Source organism: Chanodichthys erythropterus, chromosome 9 (genome assembly GCF_024489055.1).
Source record: "Chanodichthys erythropterus isolate Z2021 chromosome 9, ASM2448905v1, whole genome shotgun sequence".
In the NCBI taxonomy this organism is placed as follows: Eukaryota; Metazoa; Chordata; class Actinopteri; order Cypriniformes; family Xenocyprididae; genus Chanodichthys; species Chanodichthys erythropterus.
The window spans coordinates 9,299,748-9,320,263 of record NC_090229.1 but is presented as its reverse complement, the minus strand read 5'-3'; the positions used below and the strand labels follow the sequence as shown (position 1 = coordinate 9,320,263).

The 20,516-nt window shown below is 35.5% G+C and overlaps 2 protein-coding genes across 4 annotated transcripts in view; both read left to right on the top strand.

Annotated features, from left to right (window-relative positions):
- Window positions 1-1,682, top strand: part of pip5k1bb (phosphatidylinositol-4-phosphate 5-kinase, type I, beta b) — a 53,355-nt gene extending 51,673 nt beyond the window's left edge. For 2 of the 3 annotated variants that reach the window (XM_067394495.1, XM_067394496.1), the window contains exon 15: window positions 33-1,680. In XM_067394495.1, coding sequence (XP_067250596.1) covers window positions 33-35 — 3 coding nt within the window. In that variant the 3' untranslated portion in view covers window positions 36-1,680. Of the gene's footprint in view, window positions 1-32 lie in introns of all 3 variants that reach the window. The other variant, XR_010895947.1, reaches the window with a different exon arrangement.
- A 4,062-nt stretch (window positions 1,683-5,744) lies between these two features.
- On the top strand, window positions 5,745-18,541 carry unc45b (unc-45 myosin chaperone B). The gene is made up of 20 exons (XM_067394494.1): window positions 5,745-5,813; window positions 6,795-6,965; window positions 7,780-7,816; window positions 8,001-8,176; window positions 8,262-8,351; window positions 8,485-8,652; window positions 10,736-10,901; window positions 11,022-11,192; window positions 12,570-12,741; window positions 12,849-13,149; window positions 13,262-13,356; window positions 14,125-14,266; window positions 14,345-14,485; window positions 14,581-14,708; window positions 14,794-14,860; window positions 14,955-15,068; window positions 15,282-15,397; window positions 17,551-17,668; window positions 17,753-17,908; window positions 18,023-18,541. Exons 1-20 carry the CDS (start codon window positions 5,808-5,810, stop codon window positions 18,284-18,286), a joined length of 2,799 nt encoding a protein of 932 aa, XP_067250595.1. The 5' UTR covers window positions 5,745-5,807; the 3' UTR covers window positions 18,287-18,541.
- Window positions 18,542-20,516: the final 1,975 nt, after the last annotated feature.

The following is a 20,516-nucleotide window of genomic DNA, read 5'->3' as shown; positions in this document are numbered from 1 at the left end:
AACTTTGATCATGTTCTTGATCATCTTTCCAGTGAGGAGCAAAATGAGGTGATCCTTCATCTCGCCCCTTTCCATCACCTCTGGATCCTCATGTGCCGAGAGCGCCCCCTGCTGCCAAACAAATAAAAGAAGTCATTGTGCTGACATTTGCCAATACAACTACAAACATACATCTGTACATCAAATCACAGTGCTAAACATTTCCTTGGACTGTTTGAAGGGACTGTGGCTATAAGATGGACATCCAACCAAATGAAGATTGTGCTTTTGTAGCAGCAAATGAACTCTACAGATTCTGAAGGCAGCTCTGGGGTCAGACTGAAGACAGACGTGACGTGACGTCGTCGTTTCGTATACATGCAATAAATACGCTCCTCTGATATGCAAAGATGGTTTCTAACAGCTATCCTTTTTACCTCTTAAAGGATCTAGTCTTTAGTGATCTAGATGCAATGCTTGGCGATTCAAACTCTAGCTAACAGAGCTGTTTAGATATGTTTAAATGTGCAATTTTCATACATTATTCAAGTGTGTGTTATAGTAGTTCTCCTCACTGGAGTAATAATCCTGACGTTTTTTTCCAAGGAAACACACAGTTTCTAGGAAACAATGGATGTGACTTAGTTCTCAGACATCTCTTATGAGCACAGATGTGTCATGTACTGTAAATATAGGAGTGTAACTTCGGTCATGCTCAGATTTATGCTGGTACATCAGCTCCTGATAATCAAGAGTGGGATTCGCATCAGCAGCGGATCATTTACACAAGATGCCAGAATGTTTTTATGTGCTAAAATACAGATTAGAAGTCAGTCTTTCATGTGGGGATGGATGAGTTTCATACACACATATACATTCACTCAGGAGATTATTTTCCTAGAGGCCTCCAAATGATTTCTTGATGTTAGACGCTAGTGCGCTTGTGATTTTAAATGCCATGTCAGAACTGTCTTTTGAATATTATTATTGCACCTTTGTTTGTTTTGAGGCCATAATTTATTAAATCATTATTATAAATGAACATTGTGTTGGTCTGAATTTCATGTTGACCAATATTTGGCCAGGATGTGCCGATAATCTCAATTTTCACTTAGTTGGTTTATTTTGTTAGATACTAAACTTAATGAATTTTCATGGGTTTTAAAGGCACAATATGTCAGTTTTTTTGGATTAAAATATCCAAAAACCACTAGAACAATGTTATATATTTTGTCAACTTGTGTACTTACAATGTCCAAAAGGTTTCCAAGAATTTTTAAATCAAGTAAAATAAGCTATTTTAACCAGGACACAGGCCGCGTCCTTGTCTCACCTATCAGTGACATTCCGGTTTTATTTTGTAGAAACCATGGAAACACCAAAACCGCTTTAATATGTTATGTGTTTTATTAGACAGTTGAGTAACTGTTTGGATACATTCATCAACAGAAATAATAAAAGTTCCTCTGCTCTCGAGACTCTTGTTTCTGCTCGCACAACACACGGCCATGCTCTGCTTCATACTACAGTAACGTTAAAATCTCATCCATGAACATGATTTCTGCCCGAGTCCCGCCCTGATTCTTTTCTGGCTGTAGACGATAAGACGACACCTCCCATGATTCTGCAAAATCAAGGCGTCATCAAGCTATGCCTTTGTTTTGAATAAGCGACCTCTAGTGGCGAAAATTTACACACTCTGCCTTTAAAGCTTTGTTCACCCAAAAATGAAAATTCTGTCATTAATTACTCACCCTCATGCCGTTTCACACCCGTAAGACCTTCGTCCCTCTTCAGAACACAAATTAAGACATTTTTGATGAATTCCGATGCTCAGTGAGGCCTGCATTGAGAGCAAGATAATTAACACTTTCAATGCCCAGAAAGCTACTAGAGACATATTTAAAACAGTTCATGTGACTACAGTGGATCAACCTTAATGTTATGAAGTGTCGAGAATACTTGAAGGCTTTGATTCCAAAACGCAATAAACGCCATTTAAAAAAAAAAAAAGTTTCCGCCAAAATCAGTATTGTATCTGGTCCATATTGAAGTAATTTATTAATTTTGTGCAAAATGCGATATTCGTCATGTTATTCTGTTATGTTATTCTATTCATGTTTTCTCCCTTTCTTTCCAAAACGCGACAAAAACGTCAGTCTCGATATATCCGCTCAACCAATCACAGCGCACCATTCCACCCACTGTAAACATTGAAGGCTTTTTTAAAAAGCTGTTTTTAATACCACTGTACTTGGCAAATGTGTTTATTTAACTGTGCGGTGGCGCCCAAAAAAAAAAAGTGTCATGGATTTATTGCATTTTGGGAAAAAAAATAATACGTTTTTATAATAAACTTTTTAAAATTAAAATGTAGATTTGAATTTTTAATGTTTTTATAACCAAAAGATGCTATGTGAAAGTGAAGAAAAGGTAAAGAAAACATCTTTTTACTCAAATTAATCAAAATGGAGTTATTGCGTTTTGGAACCAAACTCTTCACATAAATTACTTTATTCAACAATATCTAGTGATGGGCGATTTCAAAACACTTCAAAGCTTTACAAATCATTTGTTTTGAATCAGTGGTTCGGAGCGTGAAACAAACTGCCAAAGTCACGCCCTCCAGTGGTGAACCACTGAAATTTCAAAACACTTATGTAACGAAGCCTCGTTTACTGAAATCACATGATTTTGGCAGTTTGATACGCGCTCCAAACCACTGATTCGAAACAAAAGATTCGTAAAGCTTCAAAGCTTCATGAAGCAGCGTTTTGAAATCGCGCACAAAAGTATTCTCGACGGTTTACATGATAGTCACATGAACTGTTTTAAATATGTCTTTATTTTTCTGGGAATTGAAAGTGTTAATTATCTTGATGTCAATGCAGGCCTCACTGAGTCATCGGATTTTATCCAAAATATCTTAATATGTGTTCCGAAGATTAACAAAGGTCTTACGGGTGTGAAACGACATGAGAGTGAGTAATAAATGACAGAATTTTCATTTTTGGGTGAACTAACCCTTTAAGTGAATAATTGAAAGATTATGTATTTCAGATGTTTCTAGCCTGATGTATTTTTGTGTATATCGTCAAACTCATCCATTGAAGTTTTCCCCCATTGTGTTTGTGGGAAAGTTCTTCCTGTGAGGGGATCATGTGTTCCCTCAGGAGGTCCCTGTAATCTCTTTTGTATGCAAATTAGCTCTAGGTATAAACGTCTATCCCTCCCACAGTCTTAGTTTGAGGGCGACATGCTGACATTGTTGCTGAAGAACTGTGCTACAATTCCTCCTTCAATAAATTCTTCTCCACACAAGAACTCTGGTCAAGCTTATGCATTAGAGAAATCTATCAGCGAGCCACCCAAATAACTGCTCAGCCAAATACAGGAAAATCTGACGATGAGTAAAATAAACACTCATTTCATTTCATCAAATATGTATACATTTCGTTCACGTTAAATTGTGTTGTAAAATGTGCTATAAAATGTACTACATACTCTATCATTCAGAAGTTTGAAGTCGTTAATGTTTTTGAAAGAAGTCTCCTATATGCACTAAGGCTGTATTTATACAGTTAATACAGTTATATTGTTAAATATTATTACAATTTAAAACAACTGTTTTGTATTTTAACATTTTATGGCAAAGCTGAATTTTCAGCATCATTACTCCAGTCTTCAGTGTCACATGATCCTTCAGACATCATTCTAATTTGTTAATTTGCTCTTCAAGAAACATTTATTATTATTATTATCAATGTTGAAAACAGTTGTGCTGCTTAATATTTTTGAAAGTTCAAAAGAACAGCATTTATTTAAAATAGAAATCTTTTGTAACATTATAAATGCCTTTACTTTCATTTTTGATCAATTTAACATGTCCTTTCTGAAGAAAAGTATACAATTATTTCTTTAAAAAAAACAGTAGTGTATAAATTGACATATTGCAACCCTGTTCACTTAGATATCAGTATCAGCATTGTCACTGAAAGTATCTCATCATTCATTGCTTTTTATGTACATTATACATAATGCCAACAGGGCATTTATAGTGATTTAATGCCTTTATCAATAACTGTGAATATGAACAACAGAATTTTATTTAAAATGGCAAAACAAACACACACACATTATTGGCCACTACTGTATATATATATATATATATATATATATATATATATATATATATATATATATATATATATATATATATATATATATACAGTACAGTCCAAAAGTTTGGAACCACTAAGATTTTTAATGTTTTTAAAAGAAGTTTTGTCTACTCACCAAGGCTACATTTATTTAATTAAAAATACAGTAAAAAAAAACAGTAATTTAAAATAACTGTTTTCTATTTGAATATATTTGACAATGTAATTTATTCCTGTGATGCAAAGCTGAATTTTCAGCATCGTTACTCCAGTCTTCAGTGTCACATGATCCTTCAGAAATCATTCTAATATGCTGATATGCTGCTCAAGAAACATTTCATGTGTACAATATTTTTTTTCAGGATTATTTGATGAATAGAAAGTTCAAAAGAACAGTGTTTATCTGAAATCTAATCTTTTGTAACATTATAAATGTCTTTACTGCCACTTTTGATTGATTTAATGCATCCTTGCTGAATAAAAGTATTAATTTCTTTAATTTCTTTTGAAAAAAATAAAAATAAAAATTCTTACTGACCCCAAACTTTTGAACGGTAGTGTATAATGCTACAGAAGCTTTGTATTTCAGATAAATGCTGTTCTTTTGAACTTTCTATTCATCAAGGAATCCTGAAAAAAAAGTACACAACTGTTTTCAACATATTTTCATCATAAATGTTTATTGAGCAGCAAATCAGCATATTAGAATGATTTCTGAAGGATCATGTGACACTGAAGACTGGAGTAACGATGCTGAAAATTCAGCTTTGCATCACAGGAATAAATTACTTTGTCAAATATATTTAAATAGTACACAGTTATTTTAAATTGTAATAATATTTCACAATATTACTATTTTTTACTGTATTTTTAATTAAATAAATGTAGCCTTGGTGAGCAGACGAAACTTCTTTTAAAAACATTAAAAATCTTAGTGGTTCAAAACTTTTGGACTGTACTGTATAACATATATATTAAACAAAACCTACAATTTTGGTTAAGAAGCTGTGAGTCAGCACGTTCAGTATTACTCAGGACATGTCCTGACCCTATAAATACATCCCACAATAGTGTCCCTCACCAACACCAGCATAAGGTTGCAGGATGTTTTGTTATGAACCTAACACCTTCCCCAGTTCTTTCTACTATCATGGAGAGTTCTTCAATTCTAGAAAGTACCAGTCAGACCTCCAGCACACCAGCTGTTGGGAGACACCTCCTCCCTCCCCCTCCCATCAGGCAGCTCTGGACATTTGCTACTGATTTCTCAGCTGTCATACCCGCTCCCTAAATAGACCATATCAGAGAGAGGCTATTTCACTGATATAAGAGGTGACCTCACATCTGCAAATTAAAATTAATCCACCATAACCAGAATAAATGAACAGCATGATGCGGAATAGTGAAAAACCATGAAAGCCTGTAACCTCAAGTTGTGACTGATAAGATGCAAAATGCATTTGTAGCAACAGGAGGGGTGGATGAAGACGGTGCCACCCCTCACAATGAAATGGATCCATCCGTTATCCTGGTATGTGCCCCCCATGTGTAAGATATATATATATAAGTGACTCTTGGGGGGCTGTTACAACTGATAAACCCAAACGACAAGAAACTACACTGACACAGAACAGACTTTCCTCTTACGACGAAGCAGAATTGACTTCAATGACGGTACGTAACTATGCATTATTGCTTGTCATAGGAGACAGAATGGGGAATATTTCTAATTTATAGAAAACAGAATTTGCAATTCACTGCATTCAGTATTGCTACTCTTATGAGGCCACACTGTTGCCCAAATAAGGCTTGAGGGTCAGACATTTAAAGTCAGATAACATGTGCTTGACCATTTGCTTGAGAAAACTGGCACCTAAATGGTAAGTTTGAACATGTTTTGATGTGCGAAATTGAAATGGTACAAGGAATGTGTTTGAATTAAAAGTTTGTGATTAAGGCAAGATTCTACAGGCAAAAATATACACTGGTCAATTTTGAGATTTTTGAGCTATTCGGCTTTTCATAATGTGTGTTTTCAGACTAGTGGAAAGAAAACATCCAAAATCACTTTTAAGTGTTTGTTTTATTGCACTTTATCTATTTACATGCATGTCTGTAGAATTTAATTACAATATCTTTAAAGGATGTGTTTTTTTCTCATGCACTGAACCAGAAATCTCCTCTTCAGCTGCACTTTTACACCAAAACTTTACAGTTTTACTCCTATCTATATTCTGAAGGTTTTAACAGAGGGGTTTGTTCATACATCATTTGCCTGATTTTATACAATGTTTATTCCTAAAAACATATTTTTCTGGCTGTTGACAATACTTTCTGTCAGTATTTGACTTTATCCAACGCTCAAATTTCTGTTCTGGAATTTTATGAAAATTAGTGCATATGTAATTAGATAATGCCTCATTTGCATATTGAAACATAACATTTTAGAAGACTTGTAATATAAAAATGTCTGCAATTCCTAATGTTATTAATCAACTGTGGAAGTATGATGATATATATCTCTCTTTTTAATGTTGCGTGCAAGCATATTGTCTGAAAGCTCAATCTAATTCATTTTACATATAACACTTGCATGAATTTGACTGTATACAGAAAAGAGTTGCATGTGAACAAAATGTAACCATTCTCTGTTAGATGGGAGAAATTGAAGATCCAGTCCAGTTAAAGGATGAGGGTAACAAGCACTTCCAGGCTGGAGAAATCGACAAAGCCATCGAGTGCTACACTAAAGCCATAAAAGCCTGCAAAGACAAGAAAACGCTCGCAGTCATCTACAGGAACAGATCAGCCTGTTTCCTGAAAAAGGTAAGAGTCTACTGCTTCACGTAGGCCTACTATTTGATAATTCCCACTTCTGAAGTTGTGATTACCAGCTTATTGCATTCAAGTTTCTACATGAGAGGGTGTTCATGTGCAATTTTTTACTTAGGAAACTCGTATTTATGATAATTCCGAGAGCATGTGAAGGCAGGATACATCCTGTACAGTGCACACATTATGGGAAGTTCATTTTTACGAGTTGGGAAGTCGTGTGTACAACAGGTGCGTTCAAGTCATTTTTGTCGAAGCAAGATGGCGGTGTAAGTCCCTTTAAGCATAGATGTCTTTATGCCTTTAAGACTCGCGGCCATCTTTGAAACGCCTCTCGGCGTCTATGCATCCAAATGCAGCAAAGGGATCTTTGTGAATGGGGAAATATCAAATTCTCCAAAAGTCTTCACTAAGCTTACGATTAAATTAAATTTTTAAAAACACCAGTGAAATCTGACAACAACACTGAAGCTTGTTTCGAATTGTTTTTAAACTCTGCCTCTACGAATGTGCATCAGGTGTGTTTTGCTTTTTTATGTTTTTAATTAATTTAGAAAGCCACTGTAAACTTTATCGTTACATATTATATGGTTATATTAGCTTATTTTGTTGTAAAAAAAAGCCTGACAATGTCACTGACACGCCCCAACTCGTAAATGTCGGGGCTCCAGAGCTTTCCACTTTATTTTCCACTATTTTTTGGTGGTGTTCATATGCGTTCAACTCATAAACACGATCTTTCCGACGTGACTTGAATGCATATCACATATTTCTGAATAAATTTCATTTAATGTGTCTTGTTTTTCAGGAAAATTATAACAATGCAGCATCAGACGCCACTAAAGGTATGATTTGCAAATTTATTCTTCCTTTATATATATATATATATATATATATATATATATATATATATATATATATATATATATATATATAATCATTTTACCATCAAACACCTTAAACATGTTACTGCTGATCTATTAAAATATTATTAATGAATGCCGATCTGTTTCTTTTATACAATTGCAGCTATCGATGTGGATGCTGCGGACATCAAGGCTCTGTACAGAAGATGCCAAGCGCTAGAGAAGCTTGGCAAACTGGACATGGCCTTTAAGGACGTTCAGAGATGTGCAACCATAGAGCCTAAAAACAAGACCTTCCTCGAGACCCTCAGAAGACTCGGAGCTGAGATCCAGCAGAAGGTGAGGATCGTTTATGCCAGAATGCTTTTGACTTCACATAAAGCACATCTGAGTTTCTAAAGAGCGTATCTGATTTTCCCCACAGCTAAAAACGACCTTCTCAACAGACTCCAGAGTGCAGAACATGTTTGACATCCTATTTTCAGATGAATCAGATAAGGAAAAGAGAGAAAAGGTTTGAACAGTTTCCTAGAACTTTGTTCCCTTTTAGCTTGGAACAGTAAAGCAAAACTAAGTGAATCTATCGCAGACTCGCAAGCCAAATTTTGCTCAGTTAAACTGAACAACATGTTTGTTGGGTTCACTAGGCTGCCAACAATCTGATTGTGCTGGCCAGAGAGGACGCGGGAGCAGAGAGAATATTCGAGAACAACGGTGTGCCTTTACTTGTGCAGCTGATTGACACAGGAAAACCTGAGATGATTCTGGCTGCCGTCCGGACCCTGTCAGGAATGTGCACAGGCCACAGAGCAAGGGTGAGGAACAGACAAATAACCAACCAATTAAAAAAATATCTAAACTACCTGAGAAGCACAAAATTAAAACTATACATAAATATGCATATATATTAAGATACTGAAACTCGTTTTAATATAATTTATGCTGAATTAATTAGCATTACTTTTTGTGTTGTATTTTATATTAAAATAAGACAAAAAATATTTTATTTAGGTGGCTTAAATGTAAATTTATGTGAGATTGAAAAACAATTAGTCAAAATTAATTTGCATATTTTTATGCATAAGAAAAATATCCATTAATTAACATACTTTCTGAATGTGTTAATTATTTAGCCGAAACATTAATAAATACACATATTAAGACGTTTATTATATAAAATACATTTATTATTTTATCAGGAGTTTTTTTTTTTTTTACTGAAAAACAAGACAAAAAAAACTTACTAAAATGATTTTTCAAAATTATGCAATAAAGAATACAATATAAGAAGATAGATAAATAATAATGAATACAATAAAGGTCACAAAACAAAATTGATGTGAGGGGAAAAACGAATTGGTCAAAATGAATTTGATTATTTTTGGGGCAAGAACAAATATCTTTTAATCAACATATTCTCTGACTGTATTAATTATTAAGAGAAAACAATATAATATAATATAATATAATATAATATAATATAATATAATATAATATAATATAATATAATATAATATAATATAATATAATATAATTTAGTATATATGGGCTCAACAATAAAGCCAGTGAACCTAAACATGTAACACTATATATTGGATCCATGGGTATTAAAGGTGCTGTATGTAAGTTTGTGACTGCACTAAAGCATAAAAATACCATAATATGTTTGCAGATATTTAGGAAACATGCTAAGTTCACATACTTGTTTCTCTGAAAACCATTGCTACAGCCAGGTAGGCCTATTTTACTTTGAAATGTGCATTCTGTGTGCCAATTTACCAATAGTATTTCACCACCCCGGGTTGCCAGTTGGCAGAAAACGCATGCAGCGAACTGCAGCCATGGAAGCCAGCGAACAAACTGGGTCAGAGATCGCAGATTCTATCCGACGTAAAAAGCCTCAGCATCCATCTAAAAATCTCTATGAACGGGAGCATATCAAAACGTGATATTAACTCATAATAAATCAACAAATCATCTAATCACCTTACAGTGTGTAAGTCTCCTCGCCTTCCAGTGTCAGTTGAGCTCGCTCCTGTTGCATGTCCTCAAACTGGCAACCCATGTCAATGTAGAGTCTGAGGAGGAGGGGCGGGGCAAATGATATTTTGAATTTGGACTGCAGCACCCATTTCAACCACTAGCTGTCATTCATACATTCCGCATTATTAAAGTGATAGCAGCCTAATATTCCTGTGGCTGTCCGTGTTTTTAATGTTAATCAAACGAGTGACAGAGAACAAAAATCATTCACTGCTCTTGACTGAATAACTTTTGTAACTTAAGTCTTAATATATATTTATTATTATATTTATTTGATTAATTTTTAATTTCTGTACCTGAAAACTACTCTTAGACCTTCCTAAAAAACTTGTATGTTCTGTTGGATTTATTTGTGCTATTGCTCTTAATTTGATTATTGTTTTCTCATTTTATTGCTAAATGTTTACACCTTTAAAAATTTTTTTTATAATATTTGGTGTCAAAACCTTATTTTTTAAGGTTGCATGAGTAAAACAATGGCAATATGAACTATTTTAATTTATTTATTACTTTTCAATGAACTTTTTGGCAGGGAAAGTAAAAATTTGAACCACTATCCTAACTGTAGGCTAGTAGATAATAGCACTGAGCCCTGACATATTAACAAACTGTAATATATATATATATATTTTTCTTGATTTTATTTTTACTGAGACAAAAAAAAAAAACAGACAATAAATAATACAATAAAAGAATATAATGAAATAATAAAAATACAATAAAGACCACAACAACCCATTTTAATTTCATGCGGTCTTAAAGGCAATGTTATTCCTGGTGCAGTTCTACAATTTCCTGTGTTTGTGGCCTTTAATTTATAAATGTTTGTGTTAATAATGTGTTTGTGTTTTAAAGGCAACTGCCATCATCCACATGGTAGGAATCAGCAAACTGTGCAGCATCATGGCTGTGGACAATGAGGAGATTGCTCTGGCAACTGCAAACCTGTTCCAGTGTGTCTATGACTCTCTCACTGGAGGAGACCAGAGAAATTATGGCAAAGAAGAGGCCCTCGTACTCGGTAAGAGAGAGCAACTGAGCAAATGAGCATTCAGAGGAGCATTACTGAAGATTGTGAACCAATTTGCAATGGATTTTTGAGTGGTAAAAGTGCAAACTGCTTTTGTCCAATGACTGGCAGACTCCAGTAGGGACTTGAAGGATATCCTGCTTGCCTTGTTGGAGATGCTCGCAAGTAAGAAGGTGTCTGGACATGGTCGAGACCAGGCCCTGAACCTTCTGACCAGGAATGTGCCAAGAAAAGACAAGAAAGACACTGATCACTCCAAGTGCCTTTTCACCATTGACCACGGTACGTCTCAAAACACCTAACCCCCAATGGCTCCCCGGGCGCCTGCTCACTGCTCCGGGTGATTGTTCACAGTGTGTGTGTGTTCATGGTGTGTGTGCACTTGAAGGGGGAAATGCAGAGCACAAATTCCAAATATGGGACACCATACTTGGCCACACGGCACGTCACGTCACGTCACGTCACGTCAAAAGCTACTTAAACGCCCTTATTGAACTAAGGCCTAATCCTGGCTTAATCTAAGCCCTGTCTGTGAAACCAGGCATTAGGTTCTTATATTAATTAACCCTCTTAACAACTGTTTTTGTTTTTTCTTGGTCACACTTTAGTTTAGGGTCCAATTCTCACTATTAACTAACTATTAAGTAACTTTTACCTCAGTAAACTCCTAATTACTGCTTATTAATAGTTAGTAATGTAGTTGTTAAGTTTAGGTATTGGGTAGGATTAGAGGTTGTAGAATATGGTCATGCAGAATAAGACATTAATATGTGCTTTATAAGTACTAATAAACAGCCAATAATCCTAGTAATATGCAAATAATTAATAGTGAGAATCGGACCCTAAACTCAAGTGGTTCTTATTTAAAGAACCAGGATGTCTTGAAAAACCTGGATATATGAAGAAACCTAGTGATTTCTAGACCTGGAAAAGTCATGTAAGTTTATAAAATGTTACATTTATAATATATAAATTTTTCTAGTTATGCCAGGCTCAGAAATTATTGGGTAGAAGCTGTAAGTAAAATTTTTAATCTCAATCACAAAAAATAGAAAAGTAATCAGCACTTTGAATATTGTTAGACAGTGAGGTTGAGAACCACTGGTATATGAAGAAAGAGATAACACATTATTTTTGCTAGGGATACACAATATATATCGGCCACCATATCAGTATCGGCCGATCGTTATCGTTATTGGTCCAATAAGAAAATTTGGCCGATATATTAAAGCCGATAAATAATGGATTATTTCCTTCAGCTGAGAAACTTCAGATGCACACTGTCCGCATTGCTTGAAATATGATTGAAATCACTTTAATAAGGAAAATAGTTAAGTACAGCGCAAGTCTGTCAAGTCTGCTACATAATATTATAATGAGAACATTATAATTGTGTGCTTGGGACATGGCTTTTATTGGTGAGACTTTTGTTTTTGTAATCAGGCTCTCAAAAATTATAAAAAATTTGATTTAGATTTATCAGCCAATATATCGGTTATCGGCTTTCAAATATTAAGAATTGTCAGCATCAGCCAAAATGTTCATATCGGTACATCCCTAGTTTTATGCTATCCAACGCAATCATATTCTTTCAGTTCCTTTCAAGCTGATAGAAGGACATGTTTTAATGTTTTTTTGATGGAAATGTCTCGAAAACAGGCCTGAAGAAGATTCTGAAGGTCTGCGGTCAGGTTCCAGACCTTCCCGATCAGTTGCAGCTGACAGAAAACACACAGCTGATTGCCAGCGTTCTCCTCAACAAGCTCTACGATGACTTGCGCTGTGACCCTGAGCGAGATAACTTCAGAGATATCTGTGATGAGTACATTAAGTAAGTTCCACTTTTGCCACAAAATTAGAACCCTATTTAAACATGCATTGATTTAGAAAGATCACGGCACATATACTATTTTTAACGTTGCTGGTTTTTATCAACAGGAGCAAGTTTGACCCCAACGACATGGACAAAAACATCCATGCCATCAATACTTTGTCAGGCATTCTGCAGGGGCCTTTTGACGTGGGCAACATCCTTGCAGGTCGTCAGGGCGTTATGGAGATGATGGTGGCACTTTGTGGATCCGAGCGTGAAGTGGACCAGTTGGTAGCAGTGGAGGCCCTCATTCACGCATCCACCAAAACCAGCAAAGCCTCCTTCTTTATCAGCAATGGAGTAACTCTGCTAAAGGAAATGTACAAGAAAACTAAGAATGAAAAGATCAAGATCAGAGCCCTTGTGGTAAGCAAATGACATGCTTAAATGCTATTCAAACTGTAGCAGTGTTCATTAGTGGTTAAATGAGAGCATTTGATATAGTTTGTAACATAATATATCCAATTTCTTTTCTCAGGGTCTGTGTAAACTGGGATCAGCTGGAGGAGATGATTACAGCATGAGACAATTTGCAGAGGGTTCCACTGAGAAACTGGCCAAGCAGTGCAGAAAGTGAGAGCACTAGCTATCTTTTATTTGAAAGATTATATTATGAGAATTTACATTTTCCTTTATCTTTTACTATAGTAGTTTTATATACTTAGAAAACACACTACCGTTCAAACCCTTTAGGGTCAGTAAGATTTTTTTTAAAGAAATTAATACTATTCAGCAAGGATGCATTCAGTTCATCAAAATTGAGAGTAAAGAAATGTAAAATGTTACAAACATTTCTATTTCAAACATAAATGCTGTTTGACCATTCTGTTCATCAATGAATTCTGAATAAACAAACTGTATCATGCTTTCCACAAAAATATTAAGCAGCACGACTGTTTTCAACATTGATAATAATAAGAAATGTTTCTTGAGCAGCAAATCAGCATATAATAAGGATCATGTGACACTGAAGACTGGAGTAATGATGCTGAAAATTCAGCTTTGCATCACAGGAATAAAGCACATTTTAAAATAGAAAACATTTATTTTATATTGTTTCACAATATTACTGTTTTACCATATTTTTGATCGAATAAATGCATCCTTGGTGAGCAGAAGAAAAAATGGAAAACATTTTTAAAAATCTTACCGATCCCAAACTTTTGAACGGCAGTTCAAAACACTTCATTTCTGATATCAGAAACTCATTAAATACATTGACATATTACCACCTTCATTTACATTAACAATGCCTATTCAGCGTTGATTTTGTTTGTAATTGCTCCGTGCAGAAGTTATAGGGTCAAACTGCATTTCAACTATAGATTTGGTTTATTTCAGGTGGCTCTGCAACCCTACACTTGATGTGCGCACCAGGAAATGGGCCATTGAAGGTTTGGCTTATCTTACCAATGATGCTGATGTAAAAGATGACTTTGTTGAAGATGAAGCAGCCTTGAGGGCCATGTTTGAGCTCGCCAAGGTATGTGAAAGACCAAATAAACCTATAGAGATTCACATGTCAGTGTACAAATACACAATATACATTTGTCTCTCATAGTCAAAAGATAAGACCATCCTGTATGCTGTTGCCTGCACCCTGATCAATTGCACCAACAGCTATGACAAGAAAGAGATCATCCCGGAGATGGTGCAGCTGGCCAAGTTCTCCAAACAACACGTCCCTGAGCAGCACCCGAAGGTAAGGTGATATGGCAAATAAATCCATTTACTTTCTTAATAAATACTTAAGTTGAGTTAATATATACATTTTAAAGCATTTTGCTTGCGCTTTAGGATAAGAAGGATTTCATTGAAAGGCGAGTGAAGAGGCTATTGAAAGCTGGAGTTACATCAGCTCTTGCTGTCATGGTCAAAGCTGATAATTCCATCCTGACCGATCAAACCAAAGAGATGCTTTCAAGGTAAGACTCAAGAAGTTCTAAAACAATATATATAATATGGCCTATTATGCTGTTGAAGTTAACACACTATTTTTTGTCCACCCAGAGTGTTTCTTGCCTTGGCAAATGATGTTAAAGATCGCGGCACAATTGTAGCTCAAGGTGGAGGAAAGGTAAGAGACCACAGAGCAAATAGAAACCCAACAGATACTTCAGTGAATCTCATACTTTTGTGAAATATAAACTCTTCACTACTATGTGCAACAGGCTTTGATCCCTTTAGCCCTGGAGGGAACCGACAAAGGAAAAGTAAAGGCCAGCCATGCTCTGGCTAAGATCGCTGCTGTCTCCAATCCTGAAATCGCCTTCCCTGGCGAGAGGGTAAGATAACCTTTTACTTCTGTAGCACTGTGAAAGCCAGACGAATGGGCAAAATGCTTAAAGGGTCATGAAAAGTGTAATTAAAATACATTTTTGCATCCTATGTTGATATCACACATTCATTTCAAATACTAAGAGTATTTTTCTGAGCATGAAATATTTACAATAAAATTGAATACCTCATTTTCCATGTTTCTACCCTTTCCATAACAGATATATGAAGTTGTACGACCACTGGTTTCCTTGCTAAACACAGAACGAGATGGTATGGAAAACTTTGAAGCTCTGCTGGGTCTTACAAATCTTGCTGCCTTGAATGACAAACTTCGGTGAGTGTCAAACATTTTAGTTAGAGATTTGTTGCAACCCCCCACCATTAAGTATTCGATGCAAACATTCACGAAATACAGGATCCAGAAACAACAAAACCAAAAACAAATGCAGTATCACAAAGACCAAGACATCAGAATAAAACTGCAAAAGAATTGTTGCTAAACACTAACAAGACTCCACAAATACATAAAATACAGACTGGACAGGAAGTGGCTTCCTAGAAATTCAGTGAGGGTTCCCTCTGGTGGGCTGATGGAGGAACTGCAGGCTCTGATGAAACTGCAAATATTCGGTGCTTTCCACACCGGTATCGCCCTCCGAAGGACGATACCGGTGCGGATATATCCCGTTTGGAACGCACCACGTGTATAGAAGGGATACAGCAATGGCGGAAGTGAGGCAAAATTTCACAATAAAATAACAGTACATTAATTTGCTACTTATCAGATTGTGTTTTATTAACAACTACACCTACCCCAACCCTAAACCTACCCTTACAATAATGCAAATACAGTAACCAATATTAATCTACTCATCGTTCAAAGCGTGTTTTTTGGGGGGTCAACTAGCGTACAAAATGTGCGACGTTAAGAAAACGCAAAAGTGTGTTCCAAAAAAGATTTTTTTTGATGCCTACACCTTTCATCCCTTAGAAGCTCTCACTCCGGAGGGTAAACCCTTTGAAGGGATTGGGGCATAGGGATGAGCCTTTCCGAATGGAATGCAGGGTTCGTGTCACATTATGCTGCATCCTAATATGCATACTTCTCTACTATATAGTAAGCAAAAAACAGTATGTGAAAAGAGTAGTATTCACAGTATTCATAAAAAAGTATGCAAAAAATATATACTACTTCCAGCAAGATTCCAAAGTGCGCATCCAATGGACAGTTCACTATCCCATAAGGCCACGGGAGGGGATCTGTGAATGACAGTGAAGTGATACAACTGTCGCTGATAAGTTATAATAATGATAATGACAACATGCTGATTTTTATTAATTTTTTTTTTTTTTGACCACACTCAAAAAAAGGAATTGTTGGATTTGTGTAAAAAATAAGTGTCAAGTGGTTCTACGCTACAATATTGAGTAATTTGTACAAAAAACTATTTAGTTGAATGAACAAAAGAAATTTAAGTAAAGCTGACAAAATTTCTTTGAGTAAATACAAATCATTTGAATGTCACTGTTACATAATATTTATATGTGCAGTTTACTTAATAATGTTATGTTGATTACGTAAGGCGTAACACTTTTTTTTTTTTGAATAGTCATTTAAATAAAAAGGATACAACATATCAGAATGCAGCCCCTCACCCCAAAATGCACTCAAAAAATAACTAATTGAACAAACTCAGCAGGAATTTCTTCCTATAAGCATGCGTATATGAGTGCGACACTCTTCTGCATGATGGATTCAAAATTCAAAAACATTACAGAAACTACTCTAAATGTCCAACATAACTGAACATTAAACACTAACATAAACTAACAACATCTTTCCCTTTACTGAAAAACACATAAAATAACACTTTAATCCCTAAATTTACTCTCCTAATGCAGTCCCTTGCAAAGCATGCTGGGAACTACAGATCTACTGCACAGTTAGTTATGTCAACAATAATGTGTGCGTTTCACACAGCAATGTTAAGTTGACTGAACAAACACTTACTAAGTAAAGCTGACAATACTCAATTTTAGTAGAAACAACGCAGTTAAATTACGTTAATGTAGTTACATGAGTTTTTTAAGTAATGTGAACAAGGGTGGTTTGAGTGAAACTAACAACAGTGAAAGTTCATTTTTTTGAGTGCAGAGGCTTTTTTTAATTATTATTATTAAACATTTGCACAAATTCATACTATATAGAACATACATTTTAATGGCTGTGAAGTAATTACTTACTCAAAAGCAGTACCTACTCAAAGAGTACGCGATTTCTGATTTCTATCTTTATTCTTGGATGGATGGATGGATGGATGGATGGATGGATGGATGGATGGATGGAGAGAGAGAGAGAAAACAGAAACCAAGGGCCATGCTCACATCATTGGGAAAAATATCATTTACACAGAACCAAATCCGTAAACCTAAAATTTGGAACTATTCTGGAAATGCAAATCTAATTATTTATCTCTCTTTGCACAGAGTAAAAATCCTAAAAGAGAAAGCACTTCCAGAGATTGAAAACTACATGTTTGAGGAACATGATCAAATCAGACAAGCCGCCACGGAGTGCATGTGCAATCTGGTTTGCTGCAAGGAGGTATGAAATTACTACAGAGAACACATTCTGCTAACCAAATGTTGCCTTTTTTGGAAATATTGACCAGATTCATTATTTTGACAGGTTCAAGACAGATATCTGCAAGATGGCAATGATAAACTGAAGCTTCTTATCCTGCTCTGTGGTGAAGATGATGAGCAGCTTCAGAGGGCAGCTGCTGGTGCACTGGCTATGCTCACTGCCGCTCAGAAGAAACTCGCTGTTAAGATGACTAAAGTGGTGTGTATCATTAAACAGCCTTCACGTCTCACTGGTGCTACAATGGTACAGTGTTGCTATCAGATGCTCATACCAAAGATGATTAACTTTAATATTATTTTTTATTATCTACAGAGTGGGCAGTGGCTTGAGATCCTTCAGAGATTATGTATCCATGACAACCCTGAAATTCAGCACAGAGGTCTTGTGACAGTGTGTAACATGCTGGATGCTGATGAACAACTAGCCAAGAAGCTCATTGAAAGTGAATTGCTGGAAATCCTGACATATGTTGCAAAACTGGAGGACAACCCGAAGAAGCAGGATGCTATTAACGCAGCTCGTGCCTGCCTTTCTACAGCCATGGATCAAGGACTTGTAAAGCCTTTTTCAAATTAAACACAACACAATTCATTGTGACGTGTCATTAGATGAATAGAGAATGGTCTGCTTTCTGGGAAAGTGGAAAGACTGCAAACCATTTGCAATGTTTTCTTTTTTTAATTTCTAATGATAATCATAGTTCTTTTTAAGATGATATGTTTGCGTGGCTGTTTGTTTGATCGGTGGTCTTGAATTTTGGTATTTATTTCATATTTGATGTATTTGCACTTGTGAAGTTTTGATTTACAGATAAAAAAAAAACTTTTTGGAGAAAAGATGACTGGAATCTGTTTCTTCATATTGACTAAAAGAATTACCCTTTCATGTATACATTTCACACACAGACACACACATTTACCTTTCTATATCTTAGTCAAAGGGTTTGGCTGGTTAACCTGGTCTAGTTTGTCCTTAGTTTCATTACACTATTCTGGGGGAAAAGAGAATCATTCATAATTAATGGTCATTAAAATGTAGTAGTGTAAGGCTGGAAGCTTACGCTGCTATTTTGAACCAATAATCGAAACAAAAAGCAGTTGAAGGATGACGCGCATAATTCGGTTATTTATCTGACTCCATTAAAATTATTTTTTACCTCTTATTCATTAAAGGTAAAAGTCTTTCTTTGAATTGATAGGAAAACTTAGGATTTAACCTGAACGTTTAGATGATGAAAGTTACAGTCAATTTAGCGTTCAACATTATCAGTTACAAAAGGAAAGATTCTTAAAACCTTTAAAGCAGGCAAAGTTATTTATTAAGTTACATGTTTAAATATACAGACAGTAGAATGGAATAACATACTGTATAGAAAACCTAGTTGTAACGAATAATGCACTGCTGTGCAGAAGAGGCCGTAAAAGCCTTTCTTGTATTAAGAGGTTACGCATCGATCTGCGGGAGTGGCAGGGTTAAAGCCTTTCTCCCAGATCATCAGTTACCTTTCCTTCTTATACCCTGAGCAAAGCATTGTTATACATGAGTAAAATACCAACACCAAAACCAACTGACAGGAAACCAAAAGATATGGCAAATGGGTGGTGATCAAGAGGGGGAGAAGTACATTAGCATACTCTCCTCAATACATGTTTAAGCAATACCTAGATGGTACATTAGGATACTTCAATATCTCCATTAAGTACACTATCATTCAGTTCAGTTTATAAACTGTCAGATGAGACCAAACATAGTTAGAAAACACTAGTAGATGCATAGCAGGTAGTTGAAAGCATATATGCCATGTGAAGCAAATGGTACAGATGAGGTGTATTGAGGTGTAAACGACTCTGTCTCTCCAGACAGAACTTTCCTGTGCCTGGAGTGTCCCAACAGTCCTCAATCAGCATATTGATGAATCCCTCACACTAGATAGGCGTTACCATTAGCCATTGTGCCATGTTTAATTCACATGTATACCTTTTTTAAAGGGATTTCTGAAGTACTAGGGCAGTAAAGAGTTCTACCCATATTTGCTCAGCCCTACAGTAGGCTATTCATAGATTCTGGTGAACTGACATTAAATTAACACAACCTGTATAAATAAATGCTGTAAAATAAATATTGTTAGTTCATGAATGATAGAGGAGAGTGGGGTAAGTTGACCCACCCCCTGTATCTTGGCAACAGTACGCTTTTACTGTCATGTGACCATATATTTTGGAACCAACCATAATTTCTGCCAGACTGTGAAAAGGAGAAGCACATGAGAGTGGAAGTCGCTTATTTACTTTAGAAAAACAGTTTTTGGCTCGTCAAAGTAAAATTTTAACATAACAGATGTAATGGCTGTATCATCAAAGCAAATTTGTCCAGGTCTAAAAATATTTATGATGCATATTGGTGATTTAGCAATGTATAAAACCATGCAAGTCAAGTCATTTAGCTAAATTTCAATGTAATATTATGCAACTGGTTTAGCTTATCTTTATTTTTGAGTTTATTTGATAGGAATAGTGTACAAGTACACTAAATCCTTCTCTGATATGTTTTTCTGACACAGTTTAACTCTGAGATCTTGTCATATTTTATTACCATTTTTTAAACTGAAATGTTCAAGGTGTCTGAATACATTTTGGTTTGACTGTATCAGGGATGCAAACAGGCAAGGGAGTTAAACCGGTGAGAACATTAGATGGGGCGGGGGCATGCTTTGCACAATATGTTTTTTTTATATATATATTTGCTTTACGTGCTCATTTGTAGTTACTTTAAGGTTTTTTTTAATGTATTTTAATACCATATATAT

What these genes read in the sequence shown, in the direction of transcription:
- unc45b (XM_067394494.1), top strand. An exon ending in CCTTTTCACCATTGACCACG is followed by an intron (nt 11,193 to 12,569) that starts GTACGTCTCAAA and finishes TCTCGAAAACAG; the next exon opens with GCCTGAAGAAGATTCTGAAG. An exon ending in CTGTTAAGATGACTAAAGTG is followed by an intron (nt 17,909 to 18,022) that starts GTGTGTATCATT and finishes TATTATCTACAG; the next exon opens with AGTGGGCAGTGGCTTGAGAT.